The following is a 19065-nucleotide window of genomic DNA, read 5'->3' as shown; positions in this document are numbered from 1 at the left end:
ATCACTTCTTCGAGGTGAGCCAAAGAGTGTGTGACCGTTTGCACTCTTGGCAGGGGCAAAAATGTACAGTATAGTGTTGCATTTTGACGAGCGCGGTTGAGTCGCCTCACACACCCCGGCTAACGCTAGTTGACTGGATTGAAAACATGGCTGCGGCCGAACGTGCAGCAAATTTACGGAAGTGAGGTATGTGTAATTTTTGAGCTACAAACGCGATTTAGAAGTGTTCCTCCAGTTCGGTGCTTGTAGTACAGAAAATGACAAAACCCGACTTCGTTAGCCCTCCAAAAATTGGTATAACCGGCATTGTTGGCAGTACACAAATACATCGGCAAAGTTATGCATGGAACAATCAGCTAGCTAGCTTGACTAGCCGATGCTAGGCTGCAGCGGCTAGCCGTAGTTGCTAATTGGTTACTAACTGCCGTTATACTGTTTGGTTGCTAACCAAGCCGCTTCTGTCAGTCTGTCTCAGTTTAAATGTAAATCTCCGCGAAACGCAATGCGACTAACGACTCCCTCCGTCCGTGTATGTATTATTGGTGGACTTAAGGACTATCAGTTGTCGAGCTAGTTTAGCTAGCATGTAGCCGATGTAAGTGGAGCTACTAGAGGGGCTAGCGTTGCACCTGAAACCGCCACGATTCTTTTCTACCCGATGCAATTTATAGGAAAACTAGCCGAGAAGAACTAGCGAAGGTAACGTTAGCCAGCCTGGCTAACTAGTCGTTCACAAAAAAATAATAATAAAAAAAAGAAAATTGGCTTTTAAATTGTAGTGTACTTAATCGTTGGATGTCACAAGTAGTGTGGAAGATAATATATGGATTTCACGGGTGCAACAGTCTGCAGTTTGGTGTCTTAAGCGTTAATGTTTTATATTTAGCCCGAGAGCTAACGGTAAGTTAGTTTGCTACGGTTAGCCCGCTAAACGGCAAGCTAGGTCAATAAAAGCTCCCCTGGAAGTTGGTCCAGGCTAACATTTAGCCTGCTGTCCAGCTCCATGAACCGACTGTGTTGTTTTGCATTGGCGTGTGGGCTGGAGTTTTAATCCTGAACTTTAGAGTTCACCTGCTGCAAACTAGTGTTAACTCAACCGGCGGCACGTGCAGCTGCAACGTTGTCATTTCTCTAGTCTAACAGCATCCAACTCTGTCGACACTGAGCTCGCGGGATGGTGGAATTTTGAGCGATTCTAATCGGTATGTATACCAACACCACTTCGGGGATTTTTTGTTGCCAGTAGGCCCTGTGGAAGTGTTGAACTACAGGTCAGTCAAGAGAGATGAACAGTCCAAGTCGATGGCAACACGGCACAAAGCGTGTTTGTTTACCATAAAAACACATTTTGTTCAGTCGACAGCTTGTTAGCTTAGCTGGTTTGACAACAATATCATTCACACGTCGCTAGTAAGGTGTGCGTCTGTTTACTAATGTAGTGGCTGGAGTTTACAGCCTTAAAATCTCAATGGGACCAATGTTTCGTTTATGATGACAAAGTCCTGGTTTGTCGTGATGATGATAATAATAATGTGATTGGCACGTGTTAACATAACTCCACAACGAAACACGCGCTTTAGTGAAGAACAGGAAGTGGTTTGATTGAGCATTACAAATACACATGGGTCTAGTGTAAGCGGTTTGCAGTGACTGACAACATCTGGCTTTGACACGTTCAACATTTATGATTAAACTGCTGCCTGTGAGCGCAAATTATTTTTCCAAACTTGTCGGCATCAGTGGCTGAGTCAGAATATTGTCAACATAAGCTTTATTGGCCAAGTATATGCATACAAGGAATTTGACTCCGGTTTTAAATGTCCATGCACTGGAATAGACATACAGTTAAAACAAAGTCAGTAAAGCTGGGCGAAGATAAAACACAAACTGGTAACTGCTATATAGAGCTATAAATATAATGTATCATAGGACAACAAAAATTAAATTTGTAAACAAAAATCAACATGCTCAAACCCTTTATTGCCAAATGATTAATTGGTACTGACTGCTGAGATGTTCCTTGGCAAGGCGGGATTCTTTTATGCTTACTTGCATTTTATTCAATATACGTTAGACACAAAGGATACTCACAAAATATGACATTTATCTTTGTATCAGTCTCTGTCATACCTACCAATGGAGGGGGACATGAATCAAATGCTGGTTTGTTGTCTCAAGCAGTGCTTAACCGCCATAAAACAAAGCCATGTTTTTCTTGTGACCCCTTATCAGACATAACTAGTTCAGTGTACGTTCCACAACAGAGGAACTCCGTTTTAAGGAGTTTATTAGTGACTTACCTTCAAAAACAAAAGTTCTTCCATATTTATTTTGAGATTAAATTGTTTTTAAACATATTCTGATGTTTCTAACAAGCACATGAAGGCTGCATTAGCCATTAATCAATTGTTAAATGAGGCTTTGCCAACAATCTGCTATTTTTGGGACAAGGAAGTGTGAGCGACTGCTTCAAGTTCTTCAGTTAAATTGTAACCCTGATTATCTTGAACTACAGATTCGTTTTGAGAGCGGGTCAGATGAGCAGGCTCAATTAGTTTTGAGTTTAAGTCCTGCCCCCACCCCTCTCTGTTTTTCTTTCTCTCTTATTTTATGCATGGACAAATCACATTAGCTTTCTCAGATGGAGTCTCTAGCGGAGTGTGAGTAATCTGTGCATGTGGTAGTGCTTGGTCCAGGTGACTATTATGTTAGCTCCCTGAGGGAAGATTATCAAAATGTATTTGTAGCCAGGGTACCCTGTGGCTTTAATGTTGCTGTGTTAGCACAGTGTAGGAAAAGGGAGGAATTGTCCTAGGAAAGGCAACAAGGAGATTTTTTAATGAGTTTTGACAGAGGTCGGCCCCAGATTGATGTACTTGGAATTAATGTAAATGAGCACCATGTTCACAGTGTTAATTGGTGCAATGATTTATCTACTTTACAATGGGACACTGACTATGTCTCATCTTCTGCAAAAGGACTCCAAGTAAGATAATCGCCCCCTGACTGTCACTTAAATATGATCTTTATAAGGTTACATTTTCATTGCAACTCCTGTTACATTTATTATTTTGAGGTCTTATCTAGAGGATACTTCAGTGGCAGGGGCTGCACGGTGGTGTAGTGGGCAGCACTGTCAGCTCACAGAGAGAGGGCCCTGGGTTACATTCCCGGGTCGGGTTTGGGCTCCTTCTGTGTGGAGTTTGCATGTTCTCCCGGTTCTCTCCGGGTTCTCTGGCTTCCTCCCACAGTCATGCAGGATGGGGATAGGTTAATTGATGATTCTAAATTGCCTGTAGGTGTGAATGTGAGAGTGACTGGTTGTCTGTCTCTACATGTCAGCCCTGTGATGGACTGACGACCTGTCCAGGGTGTACCCTGCCTTCGCCCAATGTCAGCTGGGATCGGCTCCAGCCCCCCCGCGACCCTGAATACAGGGTAAGCGGTAGATGATGAATGGACTTCAGTAGCATGTTGTGTGCGTGTTAATTGGGAATTTTCTCAGAAATTTGGAAATAGCCCTGACCCTGGAAATGCTGCTTGCAGTGTTTTTTTTTTTTTAGTTGCATCTATTCTAACCAGGATTTTTTTTAATAATCCACCCAGTGTCATTCAAGAACTTCACCCTACTTACGTATTATAGGTGCTAAATTTGATAGCAGCAAACAATGATTTTCTATGTAAAGACATAAAGAACTAATATCTACTTGAACAGCGCCTGAGCTCTCCCTCTGTGTGTTGTATTCTGAACTTCTCTGTTCTTAGTTTAGATATCTTGGCGTGCCGCACATGCTTTTTATGCAGGTTTGCACATGTGTCCCACTGGCTAACGTCCGCTCCTATGGTGGTTACAGTTGATAACACTGTGCAACCGTCATTGCCGTCGTAGAAGTGTAATGCCCATCATCTGCTCTGCTAGCACTTTTGCCATTGTTTGCACCATTAACTTCATAGAATATGACATGATGATCCTTACATACAACCAAGACTTGCCCATGAAAAATGTGTTCTTTGTCGAGTTAATGTCTGAAAATTTGTTCTTCACATTGATGAGTTTCCAAAGCATCTCTCTTACTTGAGGAGTTATTTATAATGTGAAAGCTATGTTGCTTTTGTGTTGTTTGTGTCACTAAATACAAGTTTTCAGACACTGTTTGTATCTGCTTCAGTCCATGACCTTTATGCCACGAGGAGAATCCAAATACTGAGAGAAACCAGAGTAAGCTGGATATGTCTACAGACAGCTCTGTTGTTTGCCTCAATACTTGAGTGAAATTATGGATTGTCTCTTTTATATTTGAATTATTATTATTGCATGAAGGCTATTTTTTGGGGGTGTGAATTGGGATTCTTTATTATAGAATAAGGTATCCAAGATTGAGTACCGCTTAATGCCTGGTAGCATTTGGCTTGTGTTCATTTTCCAGTTCACACTCGAAGCCCAGAGTTCTTTTTAGATGCACAGTAATGTACTTCATCGCAGGTTATCTCAGGTGACACGGAGCAATTTTGGGAAGGCTTTGTTGTGCATGAAATTGTGTCCCAGGTTTAGGACATGACAATTTACCTCCTTTAGTTGTTCACACTAAGCCTACAAGCCTTGTGTAGGGTTCTCGTCTGTTTGGCACACCTGTTAAAAAGAGATAAACAGCCTACAGTGTGCGATGTGAAACCCATGTCTGCAGTGTTATCTCTGCTGCATTGGGTGTAAGAATTACAGTGATAGCTTCTGTGATAGAAACCAGTCAACCATATGTATTCTTTTTGTGACTGAATAAATAGTAATCTCTGCAGAGAGGAAATAAGTATGCCTTTAGTGAAACCTACACACACATTTGATTTTCGACTAAATGTAGGTAGTTTACCCTTTTTGTAAGTCATCTGCTTGCCAGCTTAAGGGGCTTTTCATTACTTATAATGCTGAGCTGCTGCACTGTTGTTACCTTTTTATATCTGGAGTTACTGAGCACATACAGATGAGTCTCAAAGCGCTGACATTTGTGAAGTGTCGCAAGAGACGGGTGTGATTTGTCATTTAAGCTCGATAAAAGCCTTATTGTAAGGCTTGATAAAAATATTTTGTTAACTGGAATTACAATTGTAAAGTGTAAATCCTTTAATCCAACAACACAGTGGAATTTAAATTCCAGCATATCATTTATATAGTACATAAACATAGTATAAAGATGAATATATCTGCCACATTGTAACAGATACCTGATCCAGCTATTTGAGTCAGTGTCATAACTAGGGATGCATCATTGATTAATATTAATTTTACGTTAACCATAAAGGCAGCTGTGCAGAAATTAATTTTAACATGGAGGCGGTGAAAATATCAGGATCAACAAACCTGTTCATAATTAACAGTTGTGCTGCTTTAATAAGTCATTTCCAATTTACAGAGTTTAAAAGCACCTCATTGTTGGATCTCCCAAGAAAATAATTCACACTTTCGATGATTGTAGGCGAGGCGTTTTAACTGCAGCATGTTCTCCGGGGAAATCTGTGCTTTGACCGGATGCAGCTATTCTTGCGACGTGCTGATGCATGTTATGCAAATCTTTGTATGTTTGTAATCGATTATATCAATTATATTGACAAATCAGCACAACCATACGTCATTGGTTCCTTTTTTCCGCCAGTTTCAGATCTTCCACGTTTTTTAATGTATTTCCTTTCTACAGAACTGTGATAAGACATCTAGATTTGCCTGTGAACAAAAGGTGTTGCTTGGCTACAATGGCAGGAAAAATCAATACCCCTCTGGTGTGAGCTTTGAAATGACCCGAGCGGTATTTAACAAAGGCCTTTTGGTGAATGCTTTTATTTGAAACACCCCAGGCCACTTCACGCATTAATTTTTTAGCATGCCTGGCCAGTGAAACCAATCAAACTTTTAGCCATTGCAAAGGTAGTGCTATGATGTAGAAATTGAGCTATAATGGTAGTTTTCAGTAATTATTTTTGACTTGTTGGGGTTCATCCATCTATCTGTCTGTGTGTTCTGCAGGTGCCCACATTCTGCTGCAGAGGAGAGAGCACCAGGATGAGGAGACTCTAGGCACCCGCCGTAGTATGGCCGCGTCCCGTTCCTCGCGTGTCACAAGGTCGTCAGTGGGGCTCAATGGATTGGATGAGAACTTTTGTGGTAGAACCCTCAGGAACCGCAGCATCGCCCAGCCGGAGGAGACCTCGGTGCCTCCACCAGCAAGGGCCCGCTCTCCCAAGAAGAAGCAGGAGTCGAAGCAAGACGGCAAGCAGGAGTCGAAGCAGGACGGCAAGCAGGAGTCGAAGCAAGACGGCAAGCAGGAGTCGAAGCAGGACGGCAAGCAGGAGTCGAAGCAGGAGTCAAAGCAGGAGTCAAAGCAGGACGGCAAGCAGGAGTCGAAACAGGACGGCAAGCAGGAGTCGAAGCAGGAGTCGAAACAGGACGGCAAGCAGGAGTCAAAACAGGACTGCAAGCAGGAGTCGAAGCAGGAGTCGAAGCAGGAGTCGAAGCAGGAGTCGAAACAGGACAGCAAGCAGGAGTCGAAGCAGGAGTCGAAACAGGACTGCAAGCAGGAGTCGAAACAGGACTGCAAGCAGGAGTCGAAACAAGACGGCAAGCAGGAGTCGAAGCAGGACTGCAAGCAGGAGTCGAAACAAGACGGCGAGCAGGAGTCGAAGCAGGTCGGCGAGCAGGAGCCGAAGCAGGACGGCGAGCAGGAGCCGAAGCAGGACGGCGAGCAGGAGCCGCAGCAGGACGGCAAGCAGGAGCCGAAGCAGGACGGCAAGCAGGAGCCGAAACAGGACGGAAGGCAGGACACCAAACAAGAAGTTAAGCAGGAGTCAAAGCAGGACTCTAAACAGGACACAAAGCAGGACAGTCAGCAGGATTGTCAGCAGCAGACCCTGTTGCAGGGAAAGGTAACTGACTCAAACACTTCTTCTGAAGCCGAGCAATGGACCAGCTCCAGGAAGCGGGGAATGTCCTGTTTAGAAAAAGACATTAGTCCTGAGAATTCCGAGACCTGTAATAGAGGGAAGGAGGCGCGGGATGCCTGCCCTCAAATCAAAAGGGCCAAGCGATGCTCCCGCTCTGGAGAGTCTCAGGGACACGAGGAGGACCCTGAGCCTCTGAAATCTGAAAGTCCAGTCTCTATCCCAGAGCCTAGGAAGGACAACAATTGTGCAGAATTTTCCAGCCAGAACTCTGCTCACACAGCTCCTGCCTCACCTGTCCACAGTAATGAGAAAGGTGAGCTCACAGGGGGGAAGGCAGAGGATGGTCATTTGGAGTGTGACGGGGTGGCTCAGCCCCCGAACGCTCACAAGGCCTCTAATGGACTCGGAGAGAATAAAACAGAGGAACCTAGCACACACACTGAAGAGCCTTGTGCAAACCCCACCTCTGCCACCAACTGCCCGTTGCTGCTCAACGGTAGTCAGACGTGTGCTCCCTCATCCCCCGACCCCTCTGTGCCTTGTAGAAACTCTATCCCTCTGCAGATAGAGGTTTCTGGCTCAGGGGAATTGCCAGCCTCATCTACCCCGGCATTTGAGGCTGTTCCAGAGAATCATGTCCCTGAGTTGATAGTGGCTAAGGAGCAGGAGGTGGAGGAGATGGAGGTCGACGTGGTGGGTGACCCGTTGTGTCTAGCCCACGAGGAGCAGGTGACAGAGAGTGAAAACGATACCAACGGCCGGCCACTAACACCAATGCCGGAAGCTGCCGCCTCCACCTCCTCCACTACCACCAACATGAACAGTAGTCCAATCAACAGCAACTCAGGAGAAACCACACCCCCGCGAGCAACAACCCCCTCTCCCACAGAGCCAGGGTGCAACCCCTCAATATCTAGCACGCCCCCCTCTTTCACAGAGCTCTACGAACACAGATACACCCTGCGGACTTCACCAAGGAGGGCTGCTACTGGTGGCAAGGCCTCCTCCTCCAAGCTCAGCTCTCCTCCCAGAGACAATGGTCCCTTGAGGGAAGAGGGGGATGTGTTGGTTGGGGTGGAGGAGGACTGCCCTGTGGTGGAGGAGCCGGCTCCCTCGGACTTGGTTGGCCCCTCCAGTGAGGAGCCGGTCTCCGTGAATCCTGGAGACAGGCCAGGTGGTGGAGACAGTATGCCTGTGGAGGGCAAAGTGGCCCAGCGAAGCAAAGAGCTGACCCGGAGCCAGGCTGCAGAGGAGGAGGAGGAAGAGGAGGAGCCAGATGTGTATTACTTTGAGTCAGACCACCTGGCTCTTAAACACAACAAAGAGTATGTGGGGATTCCCTGGGGATTCTGCTCTCTCCTCAGCTTGTATTGATATAGAGCTGTTACTACCCGTCTTTGGTTTTGAATGAACCAGAGACACATTTAAGTTTGACGATTTGTATGTTTAACACAAAACTTTTATTTTTCAGTTTTAGTGTTAGATATGTAGGAGATTCCTTCTTATTGTGTCCAAATCATTGACTCTGCTTGTGTATTTTTTATTTGTGCTACATCAGTAGTACCACCCTTTTGGCTCTGTGTCTTGTTATGATCCTTCTTCACAGGCTGAATATATTAGATTTTTTTTCTCCTATACATATTTTTAATTGCGTAGTTTAACAGATGTCAGATGTCTGAACTTCATCTTCAGCTTTCGGGGAAAAAAAGGAATCACGATTTGAGTGTCAGGATAATATTTTCTCTCGACTCTCAAACTCATTGTCGACAGTGTTGGGCTTACAAAGGATTATTAACATTATTCCCTTTATCTACAGAAGTTTGCTTTTAAATTCAATGAAAAAGAACATTAGTATTTTAGTTGGAAGACACGGTCATCCCTTCCACCAAATAATACATAAAAGGAAACATCACATAAGTGGATGGAGGTGTTTGCAACACGAACACATTAACATTATCTTTGGCGGTTTGGAGTATTGTCGAGCGTCTAACTAAAGCTTCTGTCTTATTGTTCAGGTTTTTGTATGTTTCAGCATTTAATTTCCACCTTCAATCTGGTGCTGTGATTGTGTGAATTAGCTGCCAATTGTCGGCTTCCCAAACTAACAGGCTTAGACGTTTAAATTGCACTGTTGATTGCCTCTTTTCTCAGTAAGATGAGTTGTTTTCGACGAAAAGGATTTCTCGATGCCGGGCTTTCTTCCTAGTTATGTTGTTGGTTGTCGAACAAGATGGGATGTTTTTGTTGGACCGTTCCCATGCTGCGCTCAGTCAGGCACTGCTAACTGTGCCATGGCAGTTCAGCTGATTTATCATGCATCTTCATAGGAGAGGGGTCAGAGGGCTGTAGAGGCTCAGAGACTTGCATACCAGTACTGGTGACGGTTTTAAATGGCTTTAGAGTAAGACTTCACTGCTCTCGTATTACAACGTAATTCAATCAAGTTTCTGTGACATGCCAAGTTTTAGGTTGTGCTGAGTTGGGAGAATTTCTGAAGCCTCAGATCAATGCTGCGAGGAGTCATTTTAACGAAGGCATGACTAGGCATTTTAGGGCAGCTTTAATAGAGAGTTGACAGAAACGTGATTGATGATGTGTGTACAGAACATAATGTATTTTTACTTTACAGATTTCTCTATTTTGACACAGTTACCTCCTATCTATTTAATGTAAATATTTCAAAAAGGAAACTCCAATTCTTGATTATTAAGCATTAACGTAGCACTGTGTTCCTGGCCAGCTCTCCCATTTGGCACCAGTGTTTGTCAGTGAACTTCAGGCCCAGTAGGTGGCAATGGTACACCAGGTTTGTCCCTGGACACCTGGAGGGAGTCCAGACAGCTGAGAAGCAGAGCCAAGTACTCCTCATTCCCCTTAAACCGATTAATGCATCTGAGGAAGTGAGCTTGCTTGCTGCTTTGTTTTTTTGCTTAGATCTTACATTTAAATCAGAATCATGTCGTAGTACAGGAAGTGTTCAATATGTTTTGGTTCCACTGCTGCAGACCCAGATTTACAGTTTGCATTGAAGCACAGCAGGCTCTGATGCTGTACAATGGCAGCAGAGCTCCACATAGTGTCAAAGGGTGGTGACTGTAACTAATGAAGTTGTATGAGGTTAAACATACGAATGTTTTGCTTGTAGGATTTTTTCAGACCACCGGCTGCTGTTGAATAAATTGTGTCCTCTTCATTGATTTTCATTCATGTCCCGTTAGGGAAGATTGATCTACTCTGCTTCACTGAGCACTTGCATTAGGTTATAGCCATGTAGGATGCTGTCACATTCCTGTCGATTTCTCCTGCTCTGCTCACACTGTAGGGCCTCTGAGTCAGTACCACGCTTAGTCATTGACAGCTCAGTTTGCAGCTCTTCTGTTACCCCAGAGGGTGCGAGTGGAAAGGTCGGACTTGGTACAGCTCGGAAGGCTCCGCATGCACTGCAAAACCCAAATGTTTGTCATGCAAAGGTTTTGATGTTTCCATGACATCTGAGTGCTTTTAATGTTTTACGTGCATCTGATCTTACCCTTTCAACTGTTATTTACCAGCTGACAAAAGAAAAGTAACTCTTAAAAGTGTTTATTTGCCAAAGCAGCTGGTTTGATGTGCAAAATAAGTGGGAATGACTGGAGAATGAAAAATATTAATTTCCTCAGCGCCGCGGTTGAATTATGCATGGTCTGAGGTCTGAAAGTTTGATGCACTGCAGCATTGCATGTGTCAGGTTGAATAATGTAAGCCGTCCCTCTCTTCCACTGTTGTCTCACCTCGCTTCCCTCCGTGTCAGTTATCAGAGGCTGCTGCAGACCATCGGTGTTCTCGAGGCCCAGCGCACACAGGCTATCCTGGACCTGGAGACATTGGCGCGTCACCAGAGGGAGGCGCTTGGCGATCCCATTAGCTTTGTGGAGCAGCTGCAGAAACGGGTAACAAACATACAAATGTGTGTCCTTGACGAACTGAAAAGCATTTACCTATAAAAGCATAATTTTGTGCTGTCATAACTACACTGAGTGGACACTTAATTTGGTACATCTGTGCAGTCTAATGCAATATAATACAACTGCTCTGCCATGAAGTGTACTTTTATGGTGCCTATAATTTCAGATGTTTTATTTTGTTGACGTAGATCAATTATGTTTTAGCATTGAGATCATAGAGATGTTTTTCTAATATTCTGCCCCATTCATGTGTGTGAAAGGGAAGGACAAACCATTCAAAACAAGAGGTTGACAGATAGTGGATTTAAAGAAAAAAGTATCTTGATTTAAAAGTTGCTTGAACAAATATTTCGGAGCTTATAAAATTCAGTGTGCAGTCTATTTCTCCTTTTCCACTGTATGACTCAGATTTTGTTCTATTCACAACTGGGTCAGGAAGCACACACTGTCCACCCTTTTAATACTTGAGGTATTTTTGACTGCTTACTCAATAACATATCACGGTAAATCAATTTCTTGTGCAGTCAGGTAAATGTAAATGAAGGTCAGCGCACATTTCCAAGCATCCCTATCTTATAGTGTTTGTTTCTCATAAGTTGTAACATATCTAACATTGTTGCAGTGTAGTTTATAGATCGTTACTGCTCTTTTTTTTAATGGATTTTGACTCCCAATTCTTGTGACCCTCAGGTTAATTTGGGCTTGCCGTGTCCTCAGCGAGTCGTCCAGCTCCCGGACATTGGATGGGAGCAGTACACCTCAGGCCTCGGTGACTTTGAGAGAGAGTTCTGTGACAAGAAACGCAAAACCAGACGGCTAAAGCTGATCTTCGACCAAGGCATGTATACATTTGTCTTTGCATTGTCTTGTATTTTTATTTTATTTTATATAAAATCATCAGAGAGATTATTATGCCATTTAAAGTTAATTAAGTTCTGCTAATTTCCTCACTTCAGGTTTGCCTGCTCGACCAAAAAGTCCTGTTGAGCCCAAGAAGGAAGGCGAATCGTCCACCATGTACTCCTCTCTGCCCACTAGTGACGCTCTAGAGAACAGCAGGCAAGCACAGGTATGGCTCTACCTCCTCACTAAAATAACCTGTACCCCCCCCACACACACACACACACACACACACACACACACACACACACTGCTGCAGTGAATGCGTCCCAATATATCATTAATGGCAATCCATTCCCAACTTTTTTTTTACAAGCCTAGGCTTCCTCCATCCTCATCTTGCCCGTTGTTACCCCTCGGCAGAGTTAGAATGCAGCCGGTGTAAGCACATAGATTGGTATCTATGGAAACGTGAGAAGCCCACCTCTCCCACACCTCTGATTATGTCTTATTCTTGGCCTTTGCTATGTGTGTGTCTTTTCCCTCATTGTTTAGGGATTGCGGGTCCACTTTTGATGGATTGTTAGGATTAGACGACGCCAAGCGTTTTGCTCCGCGTAAACAACTTGATTATTTCTGTTGCTCACCCTGTTTATACTGTGCAGGCACATTTGCATTCTCCTGGGCTACGCTCTGAATTCCAACAGGATTTTGTTTGTCAATCAAAAAGTGTTGCTGTTTTTCTGCGTCTCGCCGATGACACTTCACAAGATTCATCTGACAGCCGGGCTTTGTCTGTCAAAGTGACGGGTCTAGTGTGTCAGGCGGCACAGATCTTTTCAAATGGTGGTGTGCCTATTATTGTGTGTCTTTTAACATTACTGTCACTTGTGTTTTCTTCACAGATGATCAGGGGGAGGATTTGTGCTCCAAACAAGTCTGACACATTTAATCAGCTGTGGACTGTGGAGGAACAGGTAGGTAACACATGTGTAAGATGTGTTCTAAATGTCGCTTGTGCAAGATGGCTTTGAGATATTTTTTATGTTATCCAGCTGTTTCATGGGCTGATATAATCTGGCTCGTGATAAACTCATGTTAAATACATGAAACTGTACTTTAATTTATGCAGTAAAGGGATTTGTCCTTACATGCTTTTCAGTTGTTGTCGTGTCTATTTTGGTAGAAAAAACTGGAGCAGCTTCTTGTTAAGTTTCCTCCCGAGGAGGTGGAGTCCAGGAGATGGCAGAAGATTGCTGATGAGCTCGGCAACCGAACAGCAAAACAGGTGATGAAGAATTTGGTTTAACTGAAGAAAATGTTTGTGTGTTTAATCTACACTTATTGCTTTGTTAATATTTGCACATTAGAGCATAAAGAGACTTTGCTAAAATGTTTTGTTGCGAGCTAAAACAACATATTTCCAGTAGTCTTTGAATCGTACGACTGTCTACTTATGTTTAATAGCTCGTCCTGACATAAATCTGTGTGCTTTTACTATGGAAACAGTTAAATTGCAGTGAGTGTATACTTTGCAGTACTAAAAGGCAAAGACCCCCTGCAAGTAGCTGGATCATACATTTGCATGTCCTCAATTACTTCAAGCAGCTTTTCCTCAGTTGGAAGTCATTAACACAGCCATTTTCTTGTTAAAATATTCCAGGTTGCCAGTAGGGTTCAAAAGTACTTCATAAAACTGACAAAAGCTGGTATTCCTGTGCCTGGAAGAACACCCAACCTGTGCATGTACACTAAAAAGGTAACTTGTTACTCGTTTACCAAACCCTTTAACGACACTCGGTTGAACAAATGTTTCCTTTACGTGTCTTCATATAAGGACTGGGCAATGCATTCATTTTTGTTGTATTTTGACTTTATTTAAGAGTTAAAAAAAGTGAATTGTCAGTGTCATTATTTCTTATTCTGCATACTTCTCACAAATGATATATTGAAGTTAGAAAATATTGCCCAGTCCTACGTTTAAGCATCTGCACAAAGTGCTATACTTCTTTTTAACCAACTAGTAATTGTTGCTATTGTATAGACCTCTCAGAAATACCTGTACATATCTGTGGGGACCCGCTCTTGTAACTGTACCTGTTTGTTCCCCAGGCATCCAGTAAGAGGCAGCACCACCTCAACAAGCACCTGTACCGGCCATCCACGTTCCTGACCTCCTATGAGCCTCCGGTCTACATGGACGAAGATGACGAGCGCGCTGCATATTACAGCAGTGTGCAGGACCCCTCTGCTGATGACTCGGTGAGTCACATTACATCACAGGACACTAATAACTGGAAGCCACTGTGCATTGTCTTTATATTCAAGTATCCTTCCTTTCTTAGCCATCCAACTCCCATGTATCTGTCCTGGGAGATTATCTTGTAATTGACCCCCTGACTTTTTCGTGTTACTGATTACCGAGCAGACTGTGGTGCTGCTTAATTAAGCTCACCACAAGCTTGCATTGCCCCTTCCCTCTCTCCATCCACAGTCTTATTCTCTCCTCCTCCTCATGTAAGCGGTGACCTGTAAGATAAACACAGGGAAAAGCTGCACGTTTCGTGCCTTGCGGAGCTTGTTTTGAACCTGACTAGTCTATTTAAATCCATTTAGACAAGGTGAGGTAAGAAATAACGCACATGCTCCCTGCCTTGTCACTTGTCAGCCTTCATATGACAGACCGTCCCTCTTTACTCCACTTAAACGTTTGGGTGAAATAAATTGATTATCATGCACATCTGTACCCTTTTTTTTCCACTTCAATCAGAGCAGCGTAGTGTTGAAAACCGTAAAACAGAGCTCCATTTGAACTGCGCGACTCCTGATGCTCGCCATTACCCAAGCGCTGACATTTTCCTTCTCTCCCTTTGATGGCAGTAACCTTTAAGAGTTACTGCCGGGTCGCCTCCTCCTGCTGAGAACACAGGCTGCCGGCTCCACTGCCGCATTAACAAAAACCTCTGACACTGCCGGTACGAAGTAAAGTCACAGGGTACTGCCAGCATGGCCCACAATCATTTCTCACTTCAGGAAGGAACTCTGCTGAGGGCAAAATGCATCTGCAGTTTGGAAGAAATGTCTATCCCCCCCCCCCCCCCCCCCCCTTTAAAACAAGAGATGACACATATCCGTCATCAGTCATCAATCTCTTTCTTTCTGTGGTTCTCTGTCTTTCCTTCCCTCACATTCAGGATGACGATGCCATACCTGTGGAGCTGAGAAATTTGCCAGAGTACAAAGAGCTTTTAGAGTTGAAGCGACTGAAAAAACAGACGCTCCAGGAGATCCACGAGGACAAGGCCGGGATGCGGCACATGGGCTACAAGGTGAAGAGTTTGCACACTTCTGCACAGCACACTGACAACATGAAAGCCAGGCTTCTACATTTAACTGTGTCCTCAATGTATGATGGGTAATTAAATCACACCCTGAGTCAGAGGGATTATCCAGTTGGACCAGGAATGAATCAAAATGAGGGAACTTTTTAGTCAATTGAGGCCACATATATAAATTTGTAATATATCTTTTTTTCTCTCCATGGCCCCTCCCAGGCTGCATACTATGTCGAAGTATCACAAAGCTAGGTATCATAATGTTACTTTATTCTGCCTCCTGACTCCACAATGCAGCAAACAACCAAACTGGAGGCTGTGGCTATAGCGTTGAATTCATACAAAAATAAAGAATTGTTTTTTATTTTTTGACATCTTCAGGCTTGAAAACGTTAACACAGTACAGCCGTTGCAGCTTGATAAACATTTTACATTATTAGTACTAATATACTGTTACTGTAATACTTCCTTAACTGAAATACGGCCGTGTGACAATATAGAAGACATTCTGTTAGTGTCCAACGAAATCAGCGTTTGATTATCACCATTATTACCCGGTTTTCATCAGCATGTGATGGTTCGTACTGTTCTGAAGATGTGTGTGTTTGCGTTGTGCAGTGTGATGTCTGCGGCATGGACCCCATCCAGGGAGTGAGGTGGCACTGTCAGGATTGTCCGCAGGACAACGCGGTGGACTTCTGCTCCAACTGCTCTGACTGGTGAGATCCTCCATGAAATTACTGCACTCAGAACTGGTAGCTGGGGTTGGACGGAATAAGGATATATAACTTTAAACAATAATACTGTTTTCATAGTTTATAGGCAACGATCTTTGATGAGAAACGGCTTTGTAGAGAAAACTGTAACCAGATTGCATTTAATTTTGGTCTGTTACCAAGTCATTCATACAGTTAACGTTAATTAGTTAGAGCTGACCTGCTGCCAGTTCATCGTTTGAATGAGGAAAGGAATGATTAGCACTGGCTAAGAATCAGAAGCTGAATGTGTTGTACTGTGCTGTTTGCCAATGAGTAAGAGAAGAGATGTAACAGCTTTTTTACAGTTGGAGTTTAGCGAATATTTGTTATTTTGTTTCCCTCCGTGTCTGAACTCAGTCACAAAAAATTAAGGGTGCCCAAATCATTTGTCACATCCACTCTAACACACTCTAATTTTTCACTTTTGAAGGAGAGCCGCGCTGCAACACGAGCAGGCAGAGGATCACCTTTTGATTCAGTTATTTTGAAAGGGATCCATTAAATATGCCTGGATCAAAGCCCTTAGGGTCTGCTCGGACATCACTAGTTATCACAATATTGATATTACATCATTTTTGAGTTATACTGTGATATATCTTTAAAAAGGGTTTAGATAGAAGAACATGGAATGACCAGCAGGTATTGATTTTGAATACAGCCCAGCAAATTTCAAATTGTTTAGCTCTTCCTTTACTTCAGGATCGTTAGACGGTGACATTTCTGCTGCTCTTCTTCCAGCTTGTTCAAGACGGAGACCCACAAGCCTAACCACCACTTGGAACCGGTGCACCAGTCAGATACCTTTCTGGACAGGGACTACTGCCTGCCACAGAGCACAGGCTACAACTATCTGGACCCCAACTACTTTCCAGCCAACAGATGACAGGGTCCCAGCCGCCTCTAGCTCCAGGCTCTCTCCACATATCCCACAGGCCACTCTGTGCATGGCTCCATCCTCCAAGTCCAAGATAACCGCTTAACCCGCCGCCAGGCAGGAAGGCCAGCAAGCAGGCAGACAGCCAGGGGCGTCAAAGCAGACCACAGTGCTGCTGGTGGGGAGGGGCTGTTGGTAAACTGGGCCTCCCTGAGTCAAGCAAAGGGGGGGGCCATGTTGGTCCCTCAGAACAAGAGGGCCCTGCTCCACCTCAGCCAGGTTAATCAATGGATCTGTGATTTGAAACAATACACTATTTTTAAAAAAAACAAACAAAAACAAACACCAGAAGGCACACCGACATTCCCGAGCCCTGTCACTCCAGGAGGGCTGTCCTCTTTCCCCTCGTCCCCCCCACCATCGCCCTCCAGTTTACCTCCCTGTGCTGCTTCGAAACTGGAGAATTGACGATCAGTCTGGTGAAGCACCACCCAATAGAGACGCGTGGTCATAGTGGACTGTGAAGTCATCAACTGAGATACACACAGGTGGTTACGTGTGTGTATGTGATCTCCGTGTTATGCAAGAGTGAGAAATGTTCTAGCTAGGTATCCGTAGATTGAGTATTTATGAGTGGCTTCCTCTGCTGCGAGGGGAAGTTGAGCAGCGTGGAGCGTGACGCCTAGGTCGGTGTGTTTTGGGTGGAAGAATGTAGGAAATTCTTGCTGATCCACGTGACGTTCTACACACAGACCCTGTATGTGTCGAACGGACTATGCCATGTTTGAGCATGTAGCCATCCCTACCACTGTCACACAATGCTGCTCTCTCACCTTTCAAACTCACACTGACACACACTTTCATCTCCGTTTCCTTTGCTCTCTCCACTAAAACATGTCTAACAAGGAAGCACTACAGCAAGGAGAGCAAATGTTTTTGAAGGCAGGCGAATGGGAACGTATAAAGTTTTTGTTCTCATCTTTTGGTTCATCCCCTAATGTGTGCCGTTGTTGATCATGTTGAGTGTACAAGTATATGGTGAAAAGTAGCCAGCGCTAGTTGCTGTGTGCCATTTTTAAAAGAGTTTTTCTTTTGGAGGGAAGTCCACCTCTAAACATGGCCACAACTTCTTCCTGTCTGCGTGGCACCATTGACCCACATTGTCCTACATTATTGATCCAGTCATCATGCCTCTAGATCTTCTTTAATTTTGCAGTCCACTTTAAAAGATTGTATTTTTATTAATCTATTTAAAAAAAAAAAAAAGAATTGAGGTAGTGGTTGGTGCCTCCACAGTGGAACAACCCACACAATTTTATACATATAGATTTTGTTGTGCTTGAGTAGACACCATTTTGTATGGTTTTCGTCTCTTTCCCTCACCCCCTTTGCCCTGCTTCAATATCTGTGTATAACAGTCTGTTCTTATGTAAAAAAAAATATAAAAAAATAATGTAAAAAAAAAAATGCTAGAGGAGAACCGTGGAAATAAAAGTATGTGAAAATAATGTTTCTACACCTGTTGTTCCTGTATTATTATTCAAGGGCGATTTGATTATTGAATTGGTTGACTTAATTAGTTATAAGGTATTTGAAAATATCTGATGTGATGTGGAAGTTTTTTATAATTTTAATATTTTTGGGTTTCAGACGGTTTGATTTTTGGACTCAGAATTTCTCAATAAATTAATTGTGATAATAAATAATATAATAGGAATTGTGAGGTGCAGTACTAGTGCAGTTGTGACGAATCACAAGTTATTTTCATCAAGAATATAATGCACTAATTTATCATTAAATATAAAATGTCAGATAAGTAAAACATGCCTTAAAGGAAATGGTCTGAACGTTCAACATGTTTAATTTAATTTTGTCCAACGAGACCTTCACGTTTGAGAAGCTGGAAATCAAAATTGCAATTTCTGCTCTGCATTCTGGACAGTTGTAAGATGCAAAAACTTTGGTTAAGTTATTTCCTAAATCACAAATACTATGATCACCATCCTAAGTGATCAAAGTCAAATAATTTTAGCCTGTCGGGAAAGTACAAGAAAAGACCTGATGTATATAATACTGACAGTTGTAGTAATGGTTCACCATAACTTCACCAAAAGAAAACAACAAAATACATATTAACTGATAATCACCATGAACGACAGCTAATTTGTCACCTCTTCGACCTGCTATAGAAGAATGAAGTGCTTTGTTTTTTTCTTTTTCAAATATTTGGACTAAAAACATTTTTAATAGGATAGCAGAAACGCAGGAACCTCCTGGTGTCGCCGATGGGATGTGAAAATGTTCACGTTACTGATTTATTTGTTTTTCTTTCCATTTCTGCTCCCACCCTGTGACCTCTGGTGATCCACTTCAACCGCTCCCTCACA

The 19065-nt window shown here is 43.3% G+C and overlaps 1 protein-coding gene across 1 annotated transcript; it reads left to right on the top strand.

Moving 5' to 3' along the window:
* Positions 1-63: 63 nt before the first annotated feature.
* zzz3 (zinc finger, ZZ-type containing 3) lies at positions 64-18194 on the top strand. The gene is made up of 12 exons (XM_084007197.1): positions 64-186; positions 6014-8252; positions 10718-10856; positions 11562-11709; positions 11828-11940; positions 12617-12688; positions 12898-12999; positions 13375-13470; positions 13824-13973; positions 14906-15040; positions 15665-15765; positions 16543-18194. The coding sequence occupies exons 2-12, from the start codon at positions 6079-6081 to the stop codon at positions 16685-16687; spliced, it is 3375 nt and encodes a 1124-aa protein (XP_083863323.1). The 5' UTR covers positions 64-186; positions 6014-6078; the 3' UTR covers positions 16688-18194.
* Positions 18195-19065: the final 871 nt, after the last annotated feature.

Source organism: Eutrigla gurnardus, assembly GCF_963514095.1.
Source record: "Eutrigla gurnardus genome assembly, chromosome: 4".
Lineage (NCBI taxonomy): Eukaryota > Metazoa > Chordata > Actinopteri > Perciformes > Triglidae > Eutrigla > Eutrigla gurnardus.
The sequence above is the reverse complement of the archived record's forward strand: the minus strand, read 5'-3'. Positions and strand labels throughout refer to the sequence as shown.